The sequence below is a fragment of the Stenella coeruleoalba genome (genome assembly GCF_951394435.1).
Source record: "Stenella coeruleoalba genome assembly, chromosome: X".
In the NCBI taxonomy this organism is placed as follows: Eukaryota; Metazoa; Chordata; class Mammalia; order Artiodactyla; family Delphinidae; genus Stenella; species Stenella coeruleoalba.
Genome location: NC_137152.1, coordinates 4,684,410 through 4,711,621, shown reverse-complemented (window position 1 = coordinate 4,711,621; position 27,212 = coordinate 4,684,410). Strand labels below are relative to the sequence as shown.

General features: G+C 49.5%; 1 protein-coding gene across 2 annotated transcripts in view; it reads left to right on the top strand.

Annotated features, from left to right (window-relative positions):
- The window catches only part of PUDP (pseudouridine 5'-phosphatase), a 132,943-nt gene that overhangs the window by 26,229 nt on the left and 79,502 nt on the right, over nucleotides 1–27,212 (top strand). For both annotated transcript variants that reach the window (XM_079910748.1, XM_079910747.1), the window contains exons 2-3: nucleotides 7,213–7,431; nucleotides 25,233–25,462. In XM_079910748.1, the coding sequence (XP_079766874.1) occupies nucleotides 7,213–7,431; nucleotides 25,233–25,462 (449 nt within the window). The remainder of the gene's footprint in view (nucleotides 1–7,212; nucleotides 7,432–25,232; nucleotides 25,463–27,212) is intronic.

Below are 27,212 nucleotides of genomic sequence, written 5' to 3'. Positions count from 1 at the left end.
CCCCACCAGTGAATCATGCTGAATACTAATCAAGATTTTTACTTTACAAGTGATCACCCAGTTAAATTATTATTACCGATCTTCATTTTAAGGAGTTATTATTTCTTCTTTACAGTTGAAAACTGATAGCTTCCAGCTACAGGAAACAGTACATCAGACCCTTAAATACTTTTCCTCTAAGCCTGCTAGAGCAAGCAGGCTGCTAATTTGAAGCACATATTACCGGGACTGGTAATTTCATGCTTGTTAATTACTGGTTTCAGTCTTGTACATTCCTAAACACGAGGCCTTGTTCCCTCTTACATGCAAGCTCATTTGTAAAGGTTAAGCCACACAGACTAGGAAAGCCTCTCCTGTGTGTATAAACAACACGCAGTGTTGGTGGCCCCTGGAGAGCGCACCCGAGTGCCCTCAGCGCCTGGAGACTTGCAGTGTTTGCTAGAGGCGGCATCTGTGTTCTCCTCGTCCTGTTTTCTTTCTCCTCCCCAGAATGCGAGGCCTCTGCGTTCGGTGTCTAACGTAGCCTCTGCCTGGCATCCGTTTTCAGGTCTGAGAGGACATTCCTGGACGTCCAGGTCCTTGTGGTTAGCAGAGGGCCACATATCAGTAGTTCTGAGCTGAGAGAAATACTCTGATTTACATACTGCCTTTTCTCTACCACTCTTTCTGCAAAGCTTCCCTTTACCTTTGCAGGTATTTGGCTGTTCCTTTTTTTTTTTTTCCCCCAAGCAAACTTTAATAAGCTTTTCAGTCTCAATCACTGAGTTCTGTATTTAACTTGGCAAGGATGCTTCTGTCTCACTTAACCACGTTTTTTCAGTGCCTCTCACAGAGAATGTGCCCGATGCACCTGTGTGAAGAGGAATGCTTCACCCAGGGGAGAGGTGAACGGAGCTAGGAAGGGAGTGGGGTCCTACCTCCGGCCTGGAACACGCTGAGGGTGGGTTTGTGGAGCGTCAGGTGGCCAGGAGGAGACATAGGGCCATCCATGCAGGGCCCGTGGGTCCAGCGTGTGGCCCAGGGTCTTTGACCGGCTCAGTGCCTGTCTCCCCTAATGGGACTGGAATGTTTGGGGCATCTCGCACAGTCTCCATAGCTGCTCTGCTCACCCGGTGGCTTTCCACAGTGCCGTCCTGTCCTGGAGACGGAGCCGTCTGCCCCCTGCGGGTGGGACCCTTGTCCTTCTCGGGCCGGCGCAGCCTGCTGGGTGGCTGTCTTGACTCGGAGGACAGTGGCCTCTGGACCTTGGACTCCCAAGAGTGAGAAAGCAAGCAGCTGGCAGACGCCTTACGCTCGAGAGACGGGACGTGCCAGCCGTGCACCGACCCACAGCCTCCCGAGCGTCCGGACCACGGACCCTGCAGCGATCAGTGCTCTGTGCCTGCAGCTTCCCATGTGGGATGGGCCAGGGAAAGCCGGATAGATACGCCCCCAAACCAGCCATGCCGCATGCCCCGCTTACGGTAGCCACCTCCTGGGTCCCCGCCCTGCAGCCTCCACCAGGCGGTCCCTGCAGCCGGCTCCCTTCCCGGGAGGGCTGTCCACTACCCTGCCGGCCCCTTTCCCGGGAGGGCTGTCCACTACCCTGCCGGCCCCCTTCCCGGGAGGGCTGCCCACTACCCTGCCGGCCCCCTTCCCGGGAGGGCTGTCCACTACCCTGCCGGCCCCCTTCCCGGGAGGGCTGTCCACTACCCTGCCGGCCCCCTTCCCGGGAGGGCTGTCCACTACCCTGCCGGCCTTTCTGCCGCTGCTCAGCCAAGCGCTGGCCGAGTCCTCCCGCGGAGAGCTAGGCGTAGGCGCCTCCGCTAGCGCTCACCACCGGCGGGTCCTTCTTGGCTCCCGGAAGGGCCTTTTGTCCTGTAGGGCCTCCTGCCTCAGGCTGTGCCCCTGCCAGCCCCTCTCAGAACCTGGTACGTCCACACCTTCTTCTGCCTTCCTCCGGATCCACCGGTGCCCTTCCGCCGCACCTGGGGTGACCGGCACTTTTAGCAGGTACCTTCTTCCGCCTTGGCCTTGCTCGTCACAGCGGCCGGTGAGGCTGGTAGACGCCCTGGCCAGCTGGCCCGGCAGGGGTACGGCAGAGGCAACTCGGAGCCAAGCGTGGCGCCGATAGAGGCTCTGGGCTTCGTGCCGTGTGCTGGGAGCATGGAGAACAGCAGCAGACAGCTGTTGCAGAAACACTTTTCGCCATAAGTGTGCTAGAAATTATTAAGCAAGCTGGGGAGCCCTGAGAAGTCAAGAAGAGCCCTGGGCAGCCCCTGACAGCAGAGCCCGCCGGGTCGGATGGTTCATCTCCTGTCTTCCTGAGAAGAACCAGCCACGTCTGCAGGCTCTCGTCATCTAGAGCCTAGGCCGTAGGATGGCTGTGCCGCTTGACCTAAGAGTCCGTTTTTGGGAACGGACGCTTATTTTCCAGTGAGGTCCTTCATCACTGGAGGAAATCAAGGACCCCCTGCTAGAAAGCGCAGAGAGCAAGTGTGTCGGTCTCAGTAGTTCTCAAACCGAGGGCCACGGCAACAGCTGTTGCTTCCTGTTCTGTGGTCCCAGGGCTAGACATCCTTCTTCTTCTCGATTTCCACTTGGGAGAGAGATGAACCAGTTCACTAATCCTTTCAGTATAGTATGTTCCATCAAGTTGTCTGTAGTTTACTGCAAGCTACATGTTTCTTCAAAAGAAAAAAAAAGTTTATGCATGGGATGCAATACAGAGGAAAGTGTAAATAGATTATTTTTTCTTTAATTTCTGCTAATAGATCTATGCGTGTAATCGTTAAAATCAAGCTTTTCTTGGTTAAACTTGATCTGGTTTTAAAATCGCTGACTGCAGAGCACTGGGCTTTGGTAAAAACAGGTCAGGTCAGTGGTTCTCCCCTGTGTTAGGCACGCACACCCTGGTTTCCTGCTGGTGGGAGGGGGGGTTGATAAAACACACAGCAGATCTGGGGTCACAGCGTGGGGCCTCACCCAGTTTCTCCTCAGTAGGTCTGGGCTGAGGCCCAAGCATTTGCATTCCTGACTCTCCTGGTCCAGGGACCACACTTTGAGGACCAGTGGATTAGGGAAACGAGTGGTAGGTGAACAAAAGAAGTGCGTGTTTTCAAGGAGTGTATTCAGTGATTGATTACCTACTGTGTACTAACTACCACGGTGGCTTAGAAGAGTGGCACCACCACTTTGATCAGAATGTCCCGTGCGCTGCCTTTTTATCGTTAAAGCCGTTTCACGTGTAAACCATGTAGCTTTCCCCACACTGAAGAAGACTGCTCCATTTCTGGGTGAGAGGAAGCATGGAGCCGGCTACATCAGTCTGCTTCCCCTTCTACAACTCCCTGTTTGCCAGACTGTGACAGTTTGATTTTAGCCCGAGATGGGCCCTTCTGCCTTTCCACGTGGAAAGGTATCTTGTATCGTTAAGGAACTATCTGTAGCACAAAACAGTGTCTTTAGGTCACCTTCGCCCTCCTTTTTTTTTTCTTAGTAATTGGAAAGTAAGACTATTCTCAAGATATATTAAGTTCTGAGAAGCATTATCTCACTTTGTTCAAGGTGTACAGGATATGGAAGGTGTAAGTTGACTGGAGAGCGGTAATCAATGTGGGTCCACAGTCCGTTTCCAAAACCGGAGGAGCCAGTTGTATTTCGATTTTTAAATTATTATTTTAAAGTGGAATGCATTGATTCCATGATATGTATGCTCTGTGGGGGGGGGCGGCGGCGGTGGCCTGGGGCAGCATCCGTAATCCAAAGCCTGTTGGTGTTTGTACAGGGAAGTGCAAGAAGGTTCACGCTAAGTGTCCCAAATATTAAACCTTAAAACTGACTCTGTTTTTGCTAAATGAGAGCTTTTCCGTTTCCGGAAGTTTATGGATCATGGGGCTGGGGACACGGCGTCAGTGTGCCTGTCCTAGGCCGGGCGGTCAATTAACAAGTATTTGTGAAGCTAGGGAATGTGTAACACTGTGGGAGGGAATCCCAAATGGTTACCACTTCCTTTTAAAGTAAAGCACCCGGAACGAGGCCCTGTAACTTGTCAGATGCAGCAGCCCTTGCCGTTTTGGGAGTTGTGGTGTGCAGGCAGGGAAAGCAGAGCTCGTCGTCTCCTCTGAGCTCACAGATGCTCCCTGACCGCCTTCCGCGGAGCCGCTGCAGGGCACGTGTGCCCCAGACGGCCCTAGAGGCGGGGAGGCAGGGCCGGGCGCCGTGCTCACAGCTGTGCGCCGGTTACCCGCTCAGCTGACGCAGGCGCCTAGCAGGTGTGTGCCCGTGGGAAGACCCCCCAGGGTGCAGACGGGTAAGCTAAGGCCCAGTGGGGTGCTGAGCACATGTCCTGAGTTCCCAGCGGCTGGCCAGCTGCGGGGCAGGGCCTCCAACCCAGGCCAGCCGGGCTTCCGAGCGCGGGGCCGGCTCCCAGCCCAGAGTCCTCCGGCACGCCTGGGCCTGCAGGCGGCCGCTGCTCCCCACGGTGCCCCCGGCAGAAGCCGCAGGTCACCGGGGCGAAGCAGCTCCTCCTGGGACGTCCAGCCAGAGCGTGGCCAGGCTGGGGATTCGCTGCTCCTCTCGGATCAGGACGCCCTTGCTTTGTGTCCGTGTGGTACAGAAGTGGAGATGGGGTGGGCAGAGAAACCAAGCCAGCTCTTACCTTGCATGCTTCTTACTCTCGGGTGGATTGAGGGGTTTTGCTATTAGATAATGCAGATCATGCCTTTAGAACTGGATTAGGTGCAGCTTCGTGCAAGAGAGAAGTGGGGAAATGCGCTCACCCCTTCCGTCTTCGTAAGCTGAAACACAAACGGATACCGTCCTCAGAGTCTGGGGTGGACTCAGCCAGCATTTAAATACGTTCTCGATGATAAAAGCTGTTGCTAAGCATAGTACAACGACAGAAGCTCAGCCTCAGACGAAACAGAGAGGCCTTCCAGGTGTGGTGATGCCTTTTATAGTAACAGTTCAGTGACCCTAACCGTCAGTGCCTTCTGTTTTCCCACCTGGGGACCCAGCCCGCAGCTCGGATGAAAATACCAACCTCTGGGCTGAGTCTGTCCGCTCACCTCCCTCACTGCCCCCCGCCCAATCCGATGCCCTCGTGTCACTGCCTGCCTGATCCCTTCATCTGTACCTGCTGGGACTGCTGCCTGGATCCTATCCCCCCCACCGCCCAGGGCTGAGGTTCTCGTGTACCTGCAGTATGTTCCTAACACACCTGAGTAAGGGAGCAGCTTGTGTGCACGTAGCCTGTGGAAAACCACGTGAGTTTCCTGTGAAAAATAACCCAGAAGCACGGCGCAGAGCACAGCTACTTTATGCGGCTTCATTTTAGTTTAGCTTCTGGAGAACCTTTTCCTTTCAAAACGCTGTCGCTTTCATTGATCGTACGCTGTCGTCAGCGGGCGTCCTCATTGCCGGGTCTCAGGAGCTTGGCGATGCATTCAGATCCTCGCTTATTCCGCCGAGGGTTTGGGGGGATTTTATCTGAATTGTGAAGAAAAGTGGCTGTCGGCACAGTCTCCTACAGATTTATAATCCCACCGTTCTGTGCCTTTTAGATTAAAAGCTTCAGCTTTAAATAAACGCTGCTTGAAGCGTTTTTAAAGAATACAGCTGTTTTCTGTCTTCAGAATTAGTCCTTTTTCATGCTCCTTTCTCCTTCCCCGTCCACTTGCTTCCGCACGAGTCCCTCATGTTAAGTCCCCACCCGGCCTCTGCTGCTTTTCCTGGCACTCCCTAGCCTTCGCAAACCCATCAGTGGTTTCTCACTCGCTGGGTGCCGGCGATGTCTTTTTGTCAGTCTTTCTCTCTCTCAACCGCTAGAAGAAAAGTGCTCACGTGTAGAGGGTAACATGTACAGCCTCCCTGCCAGTGCATCCATCCCCCCCCCCCCCGACCCCGAGAGCCCTCCCTCTGTGTCCGCTCACAGGCGAGAAGGATGTAAAAGAGCGTGTGCGACAGGCAGCCCTCCTCAGCGTCCGGCGGAGGGTGCACCAGCCCTTCCCTCTTTGCTGGGACTTCTTCAGGGAGATTAAGTGCAGCGTGGTTCTAGAAAAACTAGAACCACTCAGGTTATTATGCAGACGCTGGCTGCTTCTACCAAGGATCCCGGGAAGACTTTTCCTCAAGTCCCACCTTCTTTTGTACCAAAAAACGAAAAGGAAACAAAAGCTGGAATGTATTACCCAGCCCAGGGGTCATGCCCAAGCATGGTCTGGCGAGTATGTCTGAGGGTGGATATCTGAGATCTTTTTGTTGTGTGTCTTATACCGTCCCCCCAGAATCCAGCCCGTGGTAGAACGGTGAGGACCCAAAGAGTTAAAGTGCTGAGCCTACTTGATACGCAGCTGTAGATGATTTTGCCTTGGAAAGCAGAGGAGAAAGAAAAGCTCTTTCTGTTGCTGGTCATCGTCAAGGCTGAAGCATGCCACCGTGGGGCTGAGGGTCCAGGGCTTGTCCGGGGAAGCAGCCTACAGGGAGGCCCTAGCACGACACATTTAGCGGGTGGGGAGGGGAAGGGCAGGCCAGCTGCCGGGAGAAGCAGCCACGGGGTGGGTGGCGGCCTCCTGGGAATGATCCCTTCACCACAGAGCGACAGCATCCAGGTACGTTGCAGGAAACGCTGCCGCTGTTGCAAGAAGGCTTGGTGGACGAAGCCCCCCGCCCCCCATGCCTGATGACACAAGCGCCGTGAGGGATCTGGTCCTGTGAGAGGAAACGAGAAGCACAGGAGTTGTGTGTTCCTACTCAGAGCCGCGCACAAGTTTCTGTCCTCGTGTAGGCACTTCACTGCTCCGCCCGCGGCCAGGCGCTCCTGCCGGGTGGGAGTAGTTCCTCGGGGCACATCCCTAACAGCAGAGGGCACACACACAGACCCTTGCGTGCTGCCGTCACGGTGCACGCTTGGGAGGACCAGCTCAGGGCGTCAAGCGCGTGCTCAGGCCCAGATGCGTGCGTGCGCGTAGACAAGGCAGTTTCACCGTACTAGAGACTTTCTTTCTGGGCCAGCCTGTAACGTTCCCGAGCAGCAGGAGCAGGCTGCCCAGGGCATCGTCTGGTCCCCATGGCCTGAGAACGTCTCGCTCACGTCCATAGGTCTCCCCGAGAGAGCTTTCTACCCTGAACTTGACCTGCACTGTGAACACACGTGCTTCTCTGATGTAGACTTGGCATTACCACCGCGTGCACCCTAAAAGCCTCTGTGTCTTCGTCTCACTGTGTCTGCAGATACCGAACGGCTGTACTCAGTGGTGTTTGAGGCAGTCTGCGGTCGCTATGGGAAGAAATACAGCTGGGATGTGAAGTCCCTTGTTATGGGTAAGACGGCGTTGGAGGCGGCCCAGATCATCGTAGACACCCTGCAGCTCCCGACGTCCAAGGAGGAGCTGGTGGAAGCCAGCCAGGCGAAGCTGAAGGAGGTGTTCCCCACCGCCGCGCTCATGCCAGGTGCCGCCCTCTGCCATCGTGTCTCTCGCCTTAGTAGTGACTCTCACAGACTCATGCGGGGCATGCTAGGGTTGTCCTTTGGTCTTGATGACTTCTTGGAAAATTCTCTTCCTTGTGAGGCTCAGAGGGGCTCGAGAGAGAGTTTGGTGGATGCTGTTGTGTGCTGCGATTCAATCTTGTCTTTTTAAAGGCTTCTTAAAAGAATATGCGTTCCTTTCACTGACTCCTGAGGTCCAAAAACATTTGCATTGTGTTTGCATGGGTATTATGTAAAGATTACATTCCTGACAGAAGGCTTTTTCTTTTCACAATCAGGTAACACCGACTAAGGTTTCAGCAGCTATGCAAACTTTAACATGTTGATGATAAGCAAGCACCTAAATCTCCCCAAAGAAGTTTAATTTTTTTTTTTTTAAGTTAAAGGCATAATTCTGTTCTGACATGTCTGTTTGTATGGCCTTTATCGCTCTCTTTACTTGTTTTCCTTTGAAAGGGAAGATGATTTTTCTCCCTTGGAGCATGTTAACTGAAGGTTGATCACAACGGAATTGCCTGCTGGTTCTTACTACAAGTGAGAAGGTCAAGAATGTTCTAGATTATAGGGACAAAAAAATGCTTAAAAATGAAGTATTATTTTAAGATTTTTCTAGGAGAAAAGGTGAAAACTCAGTCTTTAGAATTCCTGGTGCTAAGGGAGAAAAAGTTTACAGTTATAGCAGAAATTTTGGATTCAAAATTGTATTCATATGAGTCATCATCATTTTTGAAACGTGTGTTGTTATCTATATTTGTACACATATCCAGAGGGGCAGATTGAGTATTCCCGGGAACCAGAGAATTTTCTGTCAAAGGGCCCTGCTAATACCGCTGCCTGTGTCACACAGAAACCATGTGGACTGTTCTTGGATGACACACACACACACTCCTCACGCACGGGTACAAGCACCGCGATTCACACTCCCTTCATCAGCTGCCTCTGGGCTGTTTGCACACCCAGTAATCCTGACAAACTTTAGTGATGGAAACACATCCGCATGTCACAAGAAACAGCTTAAAATTTACCATCTTATCCATGTTTAGTGTACAGTTCGGTAGTGTTAAGAATGTTGAAGTTGTTGTGTAACTATCACCACTCCATCTCTCAAACTTTTTACATTGCAAAGCTGAAACTCTGTCCCTATTAAACCCTAACTCCCATTCCTCCCCCTCTCCGGCCCCCGGCGCCCACCCTTCTTCTTTCTGTCTCTGTGAATTTGAACTGCTCTAGGTGCCTCATACAGTATTTGTCCTTTTGTGACTAGCTTTTTAAATTTAGCATAATGTCCTCAAGGTTCATCCATGTTGTAGCATGTGATTTTCTCCCTTTGAAGACTGAATCATATTCCACTGTACGGACCACATTTTGTTTATCTCTTCATCTGTCTATAGATAACTCTGTTGCTTCCACCTCTTGGCTGTTGTGAAAACCACTGCTGTGAGCATGTATATACAAATATTTCTTCAAGACCTTGCTTTCCTTTCTTTTGGGTATGGTCGCAGAAGTGCGATTATTGGATTATAAGGTAATTCTGTTTTTAGTCTTTTGAAGCTCCACCATAACTGTCTTCTATACTGGCTGTACCATTTTATTCTTCCTCCAACGGCCCACAAGGGTTCCAGTTTCTCCACATTTTCACCAACACTTGTCATTTTTTGTCTTTTTGATAGTAGCTGTCCTATTGTGTGTGTAGTGATTCTCTCTTGATTTTGCCTTTCTTTAATGATTAATGACGCAGAGCATTGTTCCATATGTTGTTAGCCGTTTGCATGTCTTCTTTGGAGAAATGTCTATTCAAGTCCTTTGCCCATTTTTTTTTTTTTTTTTTTTGTGGTACGCGAGACTCTCACTGTTGTGGCCTCCCCCATTGTGGAGCACAGGCTCCGGACGTGCAGGCTCAGCGGCCATGGATCACGGGCCCAGCCGCTCCGTGGCATGTGGGATCCTCCCGGACCGGGGCACGAACCCGTGTCCCCTGCATTGGCAGGCAGACTCCCAACCAACTGCGCCACCAGGGAAGCCCCCTTTGCCCATTTTTTAATAGAGTTATTTGTTTTTTTCTTGTTGAGTTCTAGGAATTCTTCATAAATTCTGGATATAAACCACTTATCAGATACATGATTTGCAAATATTTTCTCCATTTCATAGGTTGCCTTTTCAATCTGTTGACTGTGTCCTTTGATACACAGAACTTTTTAAGGTTGATGTACTCCCATTTGGCTGTTTCTGCTCTTGCCTGTGCCTTTAGTGTCATATCGAAGATACTAAAAAAATCCTGTGTAGGGCTTCCCTGGTGGTGCAGTGGTTGAGAGTCTGCCTCCCGATCCAGGGGACGCACGTTCGTGCCCCGGTCCGGGAGGATCCCACATGCTGCGGAGCGGCTGGGCCTGTGAGCCATGGTCATTGAGCATGCGCGTCCGCAGCCTGTGCTCCGCTACGGGAGAGGCCACAACAGTGAGAGGCCCGCGTACCGCAAAAAAAAAAAAAAAAAAATCCTGTGTCATAATGCTTTTTCCCCATGTTTTCTTTCAGGAATTTTATAGTTTTAGCTCTTACCTTTAGGTTTTTTATCCATTTTGAGTTAATTTTTGTGTGTACTATAAAGTAAGAGTTCAGCTTTGTTCCTTGCACGTGGATATCCACTTTCCCCAACACAAGTTTGTTGAAGAGACTGTCTTTTCCCCATTTTTGAGTGGTCTTGGTAGTCTTGTTGAAGCTCATTTGGCCATATGTGTGAGGAGTTCTTTCTGGGCTCTCTATTCTATCCCATTGGTCTATATGTCTGTGTTTGTGCTAGCACCACACTGTTTTGATTACTGTACCTTTGTAATGTGTTGTGAAATCAGGTAGTGTGAGATTGTCCAACTTTGTTCTTGTTTTCCAAGATTGTTACGGTGCTTCAGGTTCCATTGAGGGTCCATATAAATGTTAGGATGGATTTCTGTATTTCTACAAAAATTGCTTTTGGAGTTTTGATATGGATGGCTCTGAATCTGTAGATCGCTTTGGGAAGTATGGACATTATAACAGTATCAAATCTTCCAGTCCATGAACATGGGATGTCTTTCCATTTATGTGTGTCTTCTTTATTTGTGTCTTATTTATTTGTTTCTTCCAGCAGTGTTTTGTTGTTTCAGTGTACAAGTCTTTCACCTTCTTGGTTAACTTTTATTTCCCTTTGATGCTATTGTAAATGGAAGCGTTTAAATTTTCTTTTCTGGCTGTTCATTGTTAGTGTATAGAAATGCAACTGATTTTTGCATGTTGATTTTTGTATCCTGCAATGTTGCTGAATTTGTTTATTAGTTCTAACAGTTTTGTGTATGTGTGTGGAATCTTTCCTACGTATAAGAGCATGTCATGTGTGAACAGGTAACTTCACTTCTTCCTTTCCAACGTGGATGCCTTTTATTTCTTGCCTGATTTCCTCTGGCTAGGACTTGCAGTGCTGTGTTGAATAAAAGGGACAAGAGAAAGCATGTTTTTCATGTTCCTGATCCCAGAGGAAAAGCTTTCAGCCTTTTCACATCGAGTAATGATGTTGCTGTGAGCTTTTCATATATGGCCTTTATTATGTTGAGGTAGTTTTCTTTTATTCTTAGTTTAAGTGTTTATATCATGAAAGGGTGCTGAGTTTTGTCAAATGCTCTCTCTGCATCAGTTGAGATGACCATGTGGTTTTTGTCCTTCATTTTGTTAATATGGTACGTCACATTGATTTCCGTATGTTGAACCATCCTTGTGTTCCCCCTTGGTCATCATGTATAATCCTTTTAATGTGCTATTTAAATAAGTTTGCTAGTATTTTGCTGAGTATATTTGTATCAATTTCTTATAGTTTCTTTGTTTGGCTTTGGTACTAAGGTAATGCTGGCCTCCTAGAATGAGCTTGGGAGTATATCGTCTTCTTTAATTGTGGAGAAGAGTTTGAGGAGTATTGGTATTAATTCTTTAAAATTTGGTAGAATTCTCCAGTGAATCCATTTGGTCCTCTTTTCTTTGTTGGGGGGTTTCTCATTACTGAATTAATCTCCTTAATAAGTAGAGGTTTGAAGAGACTTTCTCTTTCTTTTTGCTTTGATTTTGATAGGTTGTATATCTTTATTTCTTCTAGGTTATCCAGTGTTTGCATACAATTTTTCGTATTATTCTCCTTTAATCCTTTTTATTTTTGTGGCATTGGTTTTAATGTCCCATCTTTCATTTCTGATTGTAGTTATGAGTCCTGTTTTTTTTTTTTTTTCTTGGTTAACCCAGCTAAGGATTTGTCTAGACAGTTCATATTTGACCTGGAGTCTCTTTCATGGTTTAACATACAAAGCGCCTGTGATGTTTTAGAAATGTAAATACCCTTTTTCTTCCTCATCCACCCAAGCCTTTCAGGTGGTTTTCCTTCTAGAGTTTTTGTCCTATATTCTCAGATTTACTTGAGATATGTTATACTACAATTCCAAGGAAATATTGTGTCTCATTCAGCTAGTCTGGTTGTTTGGCTGGATTGCCAACAAGTCTATATTATGAAATCTGCTTGGTGATCCAGTCATTGTAGTGTCCTCATTTGTCTCTCCCAGTGACTAGGTATGAGTTAAGTAGGGTGCTAATCGTAGGTAGCAACAGAAGAGAACTGAATCCAGACACCTCCACCGTAGAAGTGAGGCAGGAACTGGTTCTTCAAAGACAGTTTAGTCCTACAGAACCCACTAACCCCATTCATTGTGATGACTCTTCTTTCTGTGCTACTCCTTCACCTCTTCTAGACAAGAGGGGTAGAGGACCTCTTTATTTACTGATTGATCAAGGTCATGAATCTGGCTTTTTAGCCTAAGAATTTTTGTGTATACTTAAACTTTTACTAGCCTCACAGCTGAGAGTGAGGACTTACCAGTGCTTCTAAAGTGTCTCCTTGAAAACATGAGGTCGTTCGCACACACGTAACTGGGAGGTGAGCTAAGCATGAGAAGATGACAAGAGTATAAAGAAAAGCCCAAGAATGCACCAGACAGGAGACATGTAAAATCGTGCTGGGGTGCTTGGTTAGACCAGGGACGGAGGTCAGAAGGTGCCACTGGACGTTCTGAGTGGGTTAGGATGACAAGCAGTATTTGGTAATTATACGCACCCCCAAAGGGGAAGAAGAACAGGAGGAAAAAGGCAGGATGGGCTGTGGAGCCGAAGGAAGGGCCGTGTGGAAACCTAAGGAAGCACCTTTCCTTAGAGCTTCTGTTCTGTAACATGTTAGTCACAAAAACAGTAAGGACAGAGATCAAGTTGTCTACCCAAAAAGACGTGCTTTGCCCCCTAATTTACACCCCTACTGCATTCCTCCCATCCCCTCTTTTATCGGAGCCAAACCTGAATTCCACCGGAAAGGTGACCTCCTGGGGAGACCAGGGTGTGGTGACTATAACTAGAAAAAGTCACCACTGCCCTCTTTCTAGGTCTAGGTTTTCATCTTGTTCACTTACCGCTTTGTTACCATCACGCAGCTGTGAATGATAGCATAACCCTTGACCTTCATTTCTTTTCTTTCTGAAGGTATTTTCTGGTGGGGCATTTTAGGTTGTGGAAGGCATCTTGAGCTCATTAGAAAAGAAGTCTCTCTGTAGGGACGGTCTGTTATGAATTCAATATCCTTCATTTTGAGAAAGAAACTCTCAGTTCAGGGTGAGAGCTGTGGCCCCAGCAGGTACTTAGCAAGGAAGGCATGGCAGTTTGCCAGGGGTAGCAGGCCCTGATTATGATGCAGGCATGTCTGCCTGGGCCAGTTACCAGGGGAAGCAGGCCCTGATTATGATGTAGGTGTGCCCTCCTTGGGCCAGGCACCAGGCAGTTAGCCCCTGATAGTGACGCGGGTGTGTCCTTGCCTGGGTCCAGCCACTTGGAGGGTAGGGCTGGCCGGTGGGGCTTGAAGGCCAGGCACAAATGACTTGATTACCTTCCTATCAGCAGCCTAATGACGGAATGCTGTGGATGCCTCTCCTTGAGGTGGGTCATGAATGATCTGGGAGGGAGATACTTTTGACCAGTGTGTTCTGTAGGCATTTACCACATGCCTTACTGATGACATATAGGGTGAAGGTCAGAGAAAGGTCTAATTATTTTCTGGGAAGAGACATCTTCTGAATCGTGGCACAACTTTTTTTTTTTTTTTTTTTGCGGTACGCGGGCCTCTCACTGTTGTGGCCTCTCCCGTTGCGGAGCACAGGCTCCGGACGCACAGGCTCAGCGGCCATGGCTCACGGGCCCAGCCGCTCCGCGGCATGTGGGATCTTCCCAGACCGGGGCACGAACCCGCGTCCCCTGCATCGGCAGGCGGACTCTCAACCACTGCGCCACCAGGGAAGCCCCAGTGGCACAACTTTTTGATAAGAAGTATTGAAGTGTATGTGGCCTAACGTAAGAAAAACTTTTGCCATGGGACGTAAGGAAACCTTTTTAACAGGGTCCCCATGAAGGATGCTGGTACCTCCGTTGTGTTTTGAAGCACATTTCTTCAGTCATGGATTCTTTGAGATGGATGAAATGATGTATTTTGGCATAATTCAGCGAGAGTAACTGGTGTAGAAGGCCATAAAGTCGGTGCCTCTTCTGGTGTGAAACCCCCCGGAAGGTTCTCCTGTTGGCCTGGCTCTCTACTTTTCCTGCTCGTTTTCACGGGCTGGGATGGGGGGATTTCTCAAGGAAGAGCCCAGGGCGTGGCATCTGGGCCAGTGGACAGGAGGGGGACAAGGCCGAGCCCAGGAGCGATGGCCCATGCGCTGCCCGTCACACGGGCCCCTCGGAGGTGCCAGCCCCCCCCCCCGCCACACCACGCTCCCTCGGGTTTTTCTCTCCCCTCCTGCTCTGGAGGTCACCCAGCAGAAGAGCGGAAGTGCACGCTGATCCCCGGCCCCCTGGGCAGCCGAGGCTGTGGTGCCCAGGCCTCTGCGGCTTGGGGACGGCCGGTCCCCGCTCCCCCATCAGCGGAGCCTCCCTGTGCTCTGCAGCCCAGGTCACCTCGGGAAACCAGGAACTCGGCCGTGTCCACCGTGGAGTGCGGCCCCCCGACATAAGCTGGAGAGCGGCACACGTGGGGACTCCCTGGGCAGGAGGGTGGGCCTTGCCGGGGCACAGCAGGTACCTGTGCTCTTCTCCCGGAGCGCCGCTGATGACCACAGCCCGGCCGCAAAGTGGACACCGCTCTCCGTGGTGTGGGCCCCAGTCCCACTTCTACCCAAGCCCGTTTCTTCTTTGCCAGCCTGCTTTGGCCTGGGTAATTATGTGTCTCCACCCCCGCACCCCCCTCCTTTTGCTTCTCTCTTCTACTTTATTCTTCGTGTGTCTTATGCCCTTAGTCCCCCATGGCTATTAGCAGACATTGTCGGCTCCTGCCGCCCCACTCTCTGAACACACGGTCCACCGTCCTGGCAAGAAGGCACTCATTTCCTTAGGGTCATCCTGTAATTTTCCTCTTCCTTTACTCAGTCCTTAAGGGCATCTGGGGCTGGGTGGCTGCTCATGGGCACATTAAAGAAAGGTGTGTATAATCAGCTTAGGATACATGCATATCCATTTAAGTGGAAATCTACAGTAACATATAGTTTTACATCAGAAAGAGAAATTCAGAAAAGAGTGGTGGAAGGGGAGTGGAGGAAAATAAAGCAGAATGTTCTCGGGGCAGTGGCAGCTTTGTGCTGGGGATGGGGGCTTGAACTTTGGGGAAACTGCGGAGAGCAGGTGAGATAGAGGCGGCTCGAAGCTGAACCTTTTACTGATGTGCTTGAGAAATAGGCAAGGACTTCGGCTCGACTAGGTCTTTAGTCTTGCGCTAAGCTGTCTGCTGCTTCTAGAACCAGTGGGAGTTTTGAAGAGATGATGTGCCAGAGGGAAACCTATGCGAGGTGGGGGGGAATTCCTCTGGGTTTATGGCACATGATGACGACAGCAGGGGAGAGTTAGCTGGGAGGAGGACCAGACTATGAGGGCTTGACCTAAGGTGGAGTCAGAAGGTCTCAGTGGACCGCAGTCCCATGTGAGGTGACAGTGTGACGTGGTACTGGCAAAAATTAACATTCACCTGACAAACCAGGACTGGAAGTGAAGTTTCAAGACTCATTATTACTTAAGCACCGAAGCTGTAGAATTGCAAACATAAAAAGAATCCAGCAGACAGCACATACAGAGAGAAGGTGTGAGTCTCAGGTTACGCCTAGCTTTTCTCATCATGAAATCAGTCACAACAGCAGTGAAAGGAGAATATTGAGTATGGACGTGGTAACAAACCACAATCACGATGCCACGCTCCTTCAAAATCATTTGCTGGTCAGTAATGCCAGTAACAGACCTTTACAATTCTGATTCCCCTTGTCCTGTAGAGTACTGACTTATTTGATGATGTACATGGACGTTACTCCTTTTTCCTGGTTTAAATGTTCTGGCATTCAAAGACTGCCAGGTGCCTGAATTGTTACTAAATTATAACAGAGACATCCTAGACTAAGCCACAAGATATATGTCTTGTCTTCCTGCGATTCTAGCTATTACTTAACTGTGGGCGTAAAGGTTTTTCTCAAATGAACGAGCTGCAGTTTGTTTTTAAATGTGTGGCGGTTCCCCTGTGGATTTTTAAATACTTGGGAGGAAGAGATCATGGATAAAAGAAGTCCTTACTGAAAGACCTCTCAATTCAGTGGAGAGAAAATGGGTAGATAGATGGCCATGACGGTTTAGTCACGGGCGTCGGCAGCTGAGGAGAGTGGCTTCCAGCCGCTTGGACAGGCTCTGGGTGTCTGAGGAGCAGGTGCTGACTGCACAGGTGCCGACTCGGGGTGGGTGGCACCTGTGTGGGGTGAGGAGTGACCTGTCGTCCCAGCGAACACGGCCAGGTTCCAGGGGGCCGCCTGGCTTGCCCCGCATCCCACAGCTTCCCCGTAGACGACCCACCCAGCAGTGGGGACGCAGTGTGTGCACAGACAGTACGGGTACACTTGAACCTTGGACAACACCTGTAATTTATAGTCGGCCCTCCGTGTCTGCACTTCCTCCTCACCTGCCGAGTCAACCCACCACGGCCCGTGTAGCGCTGTAGTGTTTACTGTTGAAACACGTCCACTGTACGTGGACCCGCGCAGTTCAAACCCCTCTTGTTCAGTGGTCAGCTGTATATTAGTCTATTTATTTTCAGTCTTGGAAGATCTGCTCCCAGCATTATTTCGGGGATGCGGTGCACAACGGACAAAATATTTCAGCTGCGGCTTGCTTGTCAAGAATTAAAAAATATTGTATTTTTTAAAGAATGGAAAGCAATTACTCATAATAGCCAAAAACTTGAAGCTACCCAAGGATTCACTGATGGATGACTGGATAAATAATATGTCTTACATTCCTACAGTGGAATATTATTCAGCCTTAAGAAGGGAGGAAATTCTGACACAGGCTACAACACGGGTTAACCTTAAGGACATTGTGCTCACAGGGAAAGAAGCCAGACAGAAGAGACAAATACTGTGTTATTTCACTGACAGGAGTCAGCTGCAGTGGTCAGAGTCACAGAGACAGAAGGTGGTGTGAAGGTTACCGGGGCGGGGCGGGGGAGAAGCAGTGTTCACTGGGGACAGAGTTTCTGTCTGGGGAGGCGAGAGAGTTCTCCAGATGGCTGGTGGTGACCACTGCACAACAAGGTGAAGCTCCTGAATGCCACTGGCTGTGCACTTAAAAATGCACAAGATGGTAAACTTCATGATATTTTACCACAATAAAAAAAATTCCGGGCTTCCCTGGTGGCGCAGTGGTTGAGAGGCCGCCTGCCGATGCAGGGGACGCGGGTTTGTGCCCCGGTCCGGGAAGATCCCACATGCCACGGAGCAGCTGGGCCCGTGAGCCATGGTCGCTGAGCCTGCGCGTCCGGAGCCTGTGCTCTGCAACGGGAGAGGCCAAGACAGTGAGAGGCTCGCCTATCGCAAAAAAAAAAAAAAAAAAAAAGGAAAAAAAAAGAAAAAAAAATTTTGTTTCTGTTTTTAAATACCAGAAGCCGTTCACGGATTACGAAGTTGTATTTTGTTAAAGTTCCTGGACAGGCGAGGTAGAAAATGGTGGTAATTGCATGCTGTACAAAGAATTTTTCCGTAAATGTCACAGCTGTGCCTGTCTCCTCTCCCCCAAACCGAGTCACACAGCCACTAGGGGAAGGGCCTTGCTTCCGTGCCCCCCTGAGCACACACTCAGTGGGACCTTAGTCCCAGTGTCATGGCATGTTGAGTGGGGCTCCAGCACCTCACCACAGAGTCCTCCTCTGAGAGATACCCATGGAAAGGAGGGGACCCTCACTAGGGGCTTGCTGCAGCCTTCCAGGCGCTGGTGCTTTCGGCATGTCTGCAGCAGCCTAGACAGGAACACAGGGAAAGACTTTCTGTTTCCTTACCAGACCATTCCCGAGGATATAGGCGATAACACCGAGAATTTTATATTTGAGGACTTCCCTGTTGGCACGGTGGTTAAGAAGCTGCCTGCCGATGCAGGGGCCATGGGTTTAAGCCCTGGTCCAGGAAGATCCCACATGTCGCGAAGCAACTAAGCCCATGCGCCACAACTGCTGAGCCTGCGCTCTAGAGCCTGCAAGCCACAACTACTGAGCCCGTGAGCCACGACTACTGAAGCCCGAACGCCTAGAGCCCATGCTCCGTCCGCAACAAGAGAAGCCACTACAATGAGAGGCCCACGCACTGCAGCAAAGAGTAGCCCCCTGCTCGACACAAGTAGAGGAAGCCCACACACAGCAACAAAGACCCAACACAGCCAAAATAAATAAATTAATTTAAAAAAAAAAAGAATTTTATATTTGAGATAATGCCCAGAAAAAACAACATGCACAGAAACTCTGGCCACAGTGTTGAAATTTCTGCAGAATGGCAGCAAGGAAAAAATAGTTGACAGTGGAAAATTATCTCAGTTGACTGTCCTGGTCCCCACAAAATTGGGCTGATCACTTTCAGATTAGTCTGATAGCCACAGTAATGCACTCCGCTGCTTTTGTCTCTGTTGGACGCATCAGGTGAAGGAAATCAATCCATTTGTGATGCGAATTGCTTAGAAGGCACCACCTTTCTTTCCATCATCTCCTGTTTGTGTAGGAATTGAAAACTGAACATGCTTCCTATATCTTTATATCATCTGCAGTTTTTATACTCGTTCTGTGAAGTAGGCAGGATTGCTCTTACTCACATTTTATAGGTGAGGATGCAGATTTGTAGAAGTAAACTGAAGAGTGAGGAATCTGACCCCTGGACTTCTAGGCCATTCCTACACTGCCCTGACTGAGAACATTGCATACGGCACTGCCTATGATGACCGGCATCCCTGGTCTCCACCCACCAGAGCCAGGAGCCCCCCCTCCCCCAGTTGTGACAACCAAACAGTGTCTCTGGACTTGGCCAGATGCCCCAGGGGGCGGGGGTCAAAATTGTCTCTGCTGGGGAATCACTGCCCTAAATACAGTGGTAGACTGGGAAGGCATCGTGTCAGGTCCCTCTTAGTGTGTTATGGGGCGGATGGAAATTTCAGGCTCCTGGGCCTTGCTCGTCTTGGAAGGCGACCCTTCACTTGAGTTGTCATTGCCTTTGATGGGCCTGTTCTCCAAATCCTGCCCTGGGAAGGAGGGTGGAATGTCTGGTTGTCCCCACCATCCTCCCATACTTAGGTAAGAATCCTAATTAGAATCCACCCTGGAAAGGGCGACCCTCAGGGTGAGTCAGCAGGCCCTATCTGCCCTGGAATGTGAACTCATGCCCTGCGATCATGCCTTTCCAAAGCACTCCTTAGGAATCCACAGTGACATTAAAATCTGGGCATTGCTAAAGGTCTCCGTAAGGAGGGAGAGGTGTCAAGATCCCCCCTCTGAGAACCTGCTCCTGTAGCTCCCAGCACCCTCGCACCTCCTGGCTGTTGATCCCAGCGGAGTGACCTGGTCTCTGGGTCTGAGGTGGCAGCTGGAGGTTCCTGGAGCCTCTTCCCACTGATGCCGAGAACAGCTGCTAGGCTTCTCTTCGTGTGTGTGTGTGTGTGTGTGTGTGTGTGTGTGTGTGTGTGTGTGTGTGTTTCCTTTTTCTTTCTTGAGCTCTGCCCTTGATTGCTAACAATTGCTGAAACATTGCCAGCACACGTTCATGTTTATAGTCATGAATTATGTCGTCTTCTCAGAATCAAGGCCCCAGCTTCTAGTTTCCACCACCAGTGCTGCTACCTTGGGTCCTTGGGGCCACAGTTTCTGTGGCTGCCGTAACAAATGACTGCAAACTTGGTGGCCTAGAACAACAGAGGTTTATGCTCTCACAGTTCTGGAGGCCACAAGTCTGAGATCAGGGTGTGGGCAGGCTGCACTCTTTCCGGAGACTCCAGGGGAAGATCCTTCCCGCCTCTTCCAGCTTCCGGGGGCTCCAGGCATCCCTGGGCTTTTGGCGCCTCCCTCCCATCTCTGCCTCCATCTTCACGTGGCTTCTCCTCTGTGTCTGTGTCTCTCCTCTTATAAGGACACCAGTTGCCATGACCTGAACGTTTGTCATCCCCCCTCACCCCCAAGTTCATAATATATGAAACCCTAACCACCACCACCCACCCCGCCCCAGTGTGATTGTATCAGGAGGTGGCCCCTTTGAGAGGTGATTAGGTCATGAGGGTGGAGCACAATGAATGGGGTTAGTGCCCTTATGAAAGAGACCCCAGAGAGCTCCCTCACCCTTTGCACCATGTGGGGACACAGGGCGTACACAGTCGTCTGTGAACCAGGAAGAGGGCCCCCTCAGCAGACACTGAATCTGCTAGAACCTTGATCTAAATTCCAGCCCACAGAACTGTGAGAAATAAATTTCTGTTGTTTATAAAGCATCCAGCCTGTGGTGTTTTATTATAACAACAGGAACAGAGTTAAGACACCAGTCATTGGATTTAGGGCTCACCGTAAATCCGTGATGATCTCATTCTTGAGGTCCTTCATCACATCTGCAGAGACCCTTGTCCCAAATAAGTTCACGTTCAGAAGCACCAGGGCTTAGGACTCGGACATATCTTTGGGGGGGCCACCGTTTGACCCACTGCCCTTGGTGGCATCCCTGTGACCTGTAACACTGTGGTGTTGGGCTGCTCACCTTTCAGGCAGGGGCACAGTCAGCGTCTAGGAGAGGTGGTCTGCCTACGCCCTTACACATGCGAGTCGGGGTGAGGAGGGGCTGAACCTTGTCTGAGGAATGCACGTGTGGAGGTCTAGGCTGAGCAGAGCCCTGCACAGTGCACCCGTGCCAGGACGGTGTGGGTGTCTGTTCCCCTGCCACGTGACTGGGCGCTTGCATCAGCTGAGCCCCCGGGCTGACATCGTGACATGACCCTCACCTTCCTATGCATCCCTGCAGAGGTCTAGACTCAGCAGCCGCTCTGTGTTTCCTGAAACACATGGTGTATCTGTTGCTATGTGGTATCATCTGCCCCTGGGTCCTGTTCACTCCCCCCGGGAGTTGAACCCTCGCTGGGTTCAGGGTGAAGTGTTACAAATGATGCCTGAGCTAGTTAGAGGTTTCATGGATATACCCCCTCAATGCTTGAATTCCACGGCACCGCCTGAAAGAACTCATGTCCGCTATCTTTTCTGCATTTTTCCGTTTTCAAATCCATTTTCGTGGCAGCCTCTGTGTCCTTTCTCACCAATCTTAGGTGTCTAGGATGAAGTCAAACGGAAACATTCTTCTATCAGGATCCCTGATGCTCCGCATTTCTTATTTCTTCCCCTGTAGGTCAATCCTGTGAGTGTGGCTTCTTTGTAGCAAGAGCTGTCTGTCTTCCTGCCCTGCCCTGAAACCGACTTAAGCACACCAAGGCTACAAGCTGTTGAGTGGATTTCATTTATGTACCTAATGAACCAGCTTCTCCACAGGACAGAACTCCTTTCACATTTTCAGTCTTTTACTTCTCAGAGTGACTGAATAAGAAAAAGTTGGTGTACAGTATTTAAAGGATACAAAAGTGTTTAAGGTGTGTGTGTGTGTGTGTGTGTGTTTCAAACCCAAACAGAATAGGCCTAATTTTTTAAAAGATTATTTCCCTGATTTAAAAACAAAAATTTTTTGTTCAGTTAAAAAATAAATGAGTGAATGAATGATACAGAATTTCTGAAGGAGTCAGGCAATAATGTATCAGGACGTTCGAGTGATTCATTACTGACTGTAACCTGAAGTGTGATGTAATGGTGGTGACCATGGCTGACATCTGTTGGGGCCTTACCTTCCTGTGTGTGCTTTTACGTGCAGGCCCCTTTACAGGCATTCCTTCACAACTCCACCACCGGGAACATTAATCATTGCTGTGTGACAGTGGACAAAACTGAGCCACACACAGTGGTTGAGAGTCCACTTGCCGATGCAGGGGACACGGGTTCGTGCCCCAGTCCGGGAAGATCCCACATGCCGCGGAGCGGCTGAGCCTGTGAGCCATGGCCGCTGAGCCTGCGCGTCCGGAGCCTGTGCTCCGCAGCGGGAGAGGCCACAACACTGAGAGGCCCGCGTACCGGGGAAAAAAAAAAAAAATGTTGAGTACTCACTCCAATATAGGCTTATTGGTGTGTACTTATTTATGTATAGTACTCTGCTGTTACATTAGGTACATTATGAAATGTTCACAGAACTAGAAATTTTAGAAGGATAAGCTAAAATGAGATAAACTATATTTAAATTTTTAAAATCAGTAGCACCAGAGAACTTTTCCAGCAAAGTTTTCTTTTTCCAGTAGGTTTTAGAGAAAGCATCTGTTTAAATATGCTCCATTATTTTTTAATATGTTGGTTTACTATTGTGTGATACAATTTGAATATTTTGTTTTAAATTCAAATCACGTTGATACTCAACTTTAATCACCGTATCCAGACAGAGGTGATTATTGGATGTCTGTTTGTTTATAGGCATTCTTTCATCCATCTTAATTCATCCGTTAAGTAAAGGGTTTTTTTACTGAAATTTAACCAGTAAGTGTAATTCTCCATGCTGTTAATCAGTGCTTGTTGCAGACAATCTTGAATGCTGTGTTTTTTTCATGTTTTCACATGATAGATTCACACCCCATAGAAACCCTTCACGTAGAATACTTTCACACTGTTTGGAAATTCCTTTCAGTGTGAAATTAAGCATATGTGTTCAGAAGTCATACAGGTCTGTAGTTTTCTTGTGTGACTTTTGGCCGGCTTTGGTATCAGGAAAGTGCTGGCCTCATAAAATGAGTTGGGAAGCGAGCGTTCCCTCCAATTTCTTGTGGTTTCTTTATTTCTTCTTTCTTTCTGAGATGCTTGCTAAATTCACCAGTGAGGCCATCCAGTCCTAGATCTGGGAAGGTTCTTGACTACAGATTCAATTTCTTTAATAGACCTAGGGCTAGTTAGGTTATTAGCGTCTTCTTGAGTGAGGTTTCTAGCTTTCAAAGAACGTGTCCATTTTATCTAAGTTAGCAAATTTATTGACATGAAGTTGCTTGTCATATTTTGTGTATCCTTTTTAATGATTTTAAGGACCTGTAGTGCTGTCTCTCTTTCACTGCGATAAACTTGGATTTTTTTTTTTCCCTTGATCAGTCTAGCTAAGAGCCCACCAATTAAATTGATCTTTTTAAAGGACTAGGTTTTGGTTTAATCAGTCTTCTACGTTCTCTTTTCTGTCTTGAGTTTATTATTTTTTTCTTTTCTCTTTACTTTCTTAAGATAAAATCTTAGATTGTAGATCTTTTCTTTCTTCCAGTTTTTGATTTTTCAAATACCATTCCTATTTTAATTCTCCTATGGTCAGGGAAATTACTTTGTATGATTTCAGTTACTTAAAAATTTTTGAGACTTGTTCTTTGGCTCATAGTGTATTCTATCTTGTTGAATGTTTTATATGCACTTGAAAATAATATGTATTCTGCTGTTGTTGGGTAAAGTGTTATATAAATGTCCATTTGGTTAAGTTGCTTGATCGTATTTTTGAAGTCAGCAGTACCATACTTATCTTCTGTCTACTTGTTTTGTCAATTACTGAGAGAGGAATTTGAAACATCTTTCTCCTTCCTGTGCTTTGAGTTTTTGCTTTACCTATTTTGAAGGTCTGTTATTTGGTGCATACACGTTTAGAATTGCCATATCTTCTTGATGAATTGACCTATTTGTCATTACAAAACATCCCTAGTTATCCCTGATAACTGTCATTCGTTGTTCTAAAGCCCACTTGTCTTTTGTTAGTACAGCTACACTGACTCTTGATGGGTAGTGACATAATACATAGTTTTCAATCCTTTTTTTGTTAAGTTTTTTTAATGTGGACCATTTTTAAAGTCTTTATTGAATTTGTTACAGTATTGCTTCTGTTTTATGTTTTGGTTTTTTGGCCACGAGGCATGTGGGATCTTAGCTCCCCAACCGGGGATCCAACCTGAACCCCCTGCACTGTAAGGTGAAATCTTAACCACTGGACCGCCGGGAAAGTCCTTCAATCCTTTTAGTTTTAACCTATCTGAGTATTTATCTTTAAAGTAAGTTTCTTGCAGACAGCGTGTATTTGGGTCTCACTTTTATTTTTGTTTGTTTTTCCATTCTGACAGTCCCTGACTTGGGCGTAATTATATTTACCAAGCTGTTATGTGAGGTCAGTATCTGCTGATATCCATCATCTCTTCCATATTTGTGTTCATTTCTATTGATTGCCTTTTTCTCCTGGTTATGGGTTGTATTTCCTCCTTTGCAAGCATGGTAATTTTGATTGGATGTCCGACACTGACTTTTACATCCATCCAAGTGCTAGATTTTGCTGATTTAGTTGTCTTGGCGTGGAGTTGAGGTCCACATTTTCCTCTGAGCACCTCATAGGACTGTTCCTCTGAAGGATCACAGTATCTGTTGCCTTTCTGAATGGGTTCAGGTATCGAAAAACGTGTCAATCTTTTCTGTAGCAATTGAGAAACTAGGGACATCGCCTTATGTACTTACTGAAACAGCCGTGATTATCTGATTATTTAAGATACTACTTTAGATAAACCTTTGTGTGGATTTAGACATTACTGTTGTTGTAATCGGGTGTGTTGAAGGTGGAAAGTACTGTCATTTTTGTCACATTTCTTATAACTGGCGGTCTCTTAATTGGCTCCAAGGATAATACATTAACCTACGTGTTTCCTGGACTTAACCACCACCGTTGATAGGAACGCGGAAGCGTGTCTTTCACGTGGTGTGTTGTTGTTATTGTTGTTCAGCTGCGTTAAGCAGAGCCTTTTCAGTGTCTGACCCCTTGGTAGGTGGTCCTGCAGCTTTGCTTCAGCAGCGACCTTTCCCTTCAGCCTCTGATGGGGGCTGGTTCAGGGTCCAGCAGTGTGAGGAATGCTGAATTGCTTTCTGTACAATACAGAGTTTCCTCAGAAAACACCAAAAGCATAGTCCTTGTGTATTCATTGCTTTAAAACAAAACAAAACGAAGCCCTGTGTACTCAGTGCAGAGGCCCTTCCCTGGGTTGGCTCCGATAGGATTGACGAACACAGCAGCAGCATCCCGGTACCGTCACCTCTGTTACTTTGGGAGGTGCTAGCGCTGAGCCCTGAATCGCTCTCTGACGTTTGTGTTGCGTGGGGATGCCCCAGTGCTGACGACCCCCGTCAGGACAGTGTGAGCTCACACGATGTCTGGGCAGAGGCAGCAGAGCCAGGGCGGCAGAGCTGGCGCAGTGTCCCTGGAGGCCTGCGGCCGGTACCTCTGCTCCCCATCATCACTGACGCCCCCCCCCCCGCCCCCAGGTGTGGAGAAGCTGATCCACCACCTGCGGAAGCACGGCGTGCCCTGTGCCGTGGCCACCAGCTCAGGGACCGCATCCTTCCAGATGAAGACCAGCAGACACGAGGGCTTCTTCAGCTTGTTCCATCACGTCGTCCTCGGCGATGACCCCGAAGTGAGGAGTGGGAAGCCGGAGCCAGACATCTTCCTGGTGTGCGCCCGCAGGTTTTCTCCCGCCGCTCCCGTGGAGCAGGTAAGCGGCAGCGGGCGTGCAGGTTATGCCGTGCGCAGGCGCAGGGTCTCTGTGTCCACGTGGACAGCTGCTGCGCGGCACTCCCGAGGACTCAAGGAGAGGGCAGTGGGGTCGCCGGGTGGAAGGTGCGTGGGGAGAGCCCTTCGTTTTGTGGCGGAGTGCAGCCACCCCAAGTCACCTGGCCAGTGAGCCCCGGCCAGAATCGTCTGGGGTGCCCGAATGTAGGAAAGCCTAGGCTTCGCAGAGCACTGCCTGACGGGCACTTTGCAGGGAAGGGGGGCCTTCAGTGATGCATGGCGACGGTGTCCTTATTTGTAACGAGCAGCCTTGGACACACACGTTCCCTGCAGTGCAGCAATTCAGACGCAAGTCAGCAACGCTCACCACCCCTCCCCCCAAATGCTTCTCGGTTTCTCCCCTGCCAGGGGGCCGCAGGCGGAGCTCTGTCCTGCCTCTGTGGGCTGCTTCCTTGTTCCGTCCGTGCTGGAGCCGGGGAGGTGGTGTCTGAGCCCAGGAAGAGTGCTTAGAGTGCGCGATGGGGCTTGTTCGCTTCTGCTGAGTCTCCGCGCGGCTCATGGGGGCTGGTGAGACGGAGGAGGGGGAAGAAGCCTCAGCCACCTGCAGAGGCAGATTCCAGAACACCTGGGGCTTCTCGAGAGCGGTTGCTGCTGGTGACCCACGTGTGTCCACAGCAGGCGGGGCGTCCCTCAGGGTGACGGTGCTCCCGCCTGGTCCCTGCATCCGAGGGTGCGGTGCTTCGTGGGGCACGGGTGCAGGGAAGAGCCTTTCCGTGAGAGATCTTCTCACCGACTGCCTGTCACTAACGCGGCCTTTGCCACACTAACCGCGAGCGCAGGGAAGGTTACTCAAAAGCCTGCCTCCCGATGCAGCTGACAGTGGCGAACGTTGTTGAGTGATGTGCTTTTTGGGCCCGGGGCCTAACTGACTATACTGAACCTGTAAGGGCCGTCGAGCTGTGTAACCCCTCGGGCTTCCTCTGATTCTCAGACGCCTGCTGGGCGTCCCACGATTCAGCGCACTTCTGACGCTAAGGACCTGGAGTCGGCGCCGACCCTCGGGTTGGGGGCTCAGCCCCCGAGACTGCCCCTGCTGCGGATGCCAGCCTCTGACGAGGTACCCAGGCCCCTCGTGCTTCTCCCATCCGGCCACAGACGTGGGTTCCCACACAGCCCCCTTCCCGGTTGTTATAATTCACTAGAATGACTCACCGAACTTCGGAAGACGCGACTTGGCGTTCACTGGTCTAGTGTAGGAGTACAGCTCAGGAGCAGCCCGGTGGAAGAGCTGCTTAGCCTAAGGTCTGGGTGCCAGGGTGCTGGCTTCCATGCCCTCTCTGGGCACGCCACCCTCCCAGCACCCCCTTGTGTTCAGAAGCTCCAAGAACCTTAGGGCTTTCTGCGGAGGCTCCATTGCCTGGCACTGCTGGTTAAACCATGGGCCTTTGTTGACTGCATCGCCGGGCCTGCAGGTTGGGCTGGGGTGCAAGCTGCAGCGCTCTGATCCTGCCTGGTCTTTCTGTCCACCAGCCCCCATCCCGAAGGCATCTGGGGCCCAGGACTGTCACTCATTAGCATAAGCTGACATGTGCTTGAAAGGAGATAATTACGAATAATGAAAAATGTTCTGATTGCCCAGGAAATGCCAAGGGTTTTAGGAGCTCTGTACTGGAAACCAGGGGCAAAGGCCAAATATATATATTTTTTATTATGCGACAGCCAGAAGAATCATT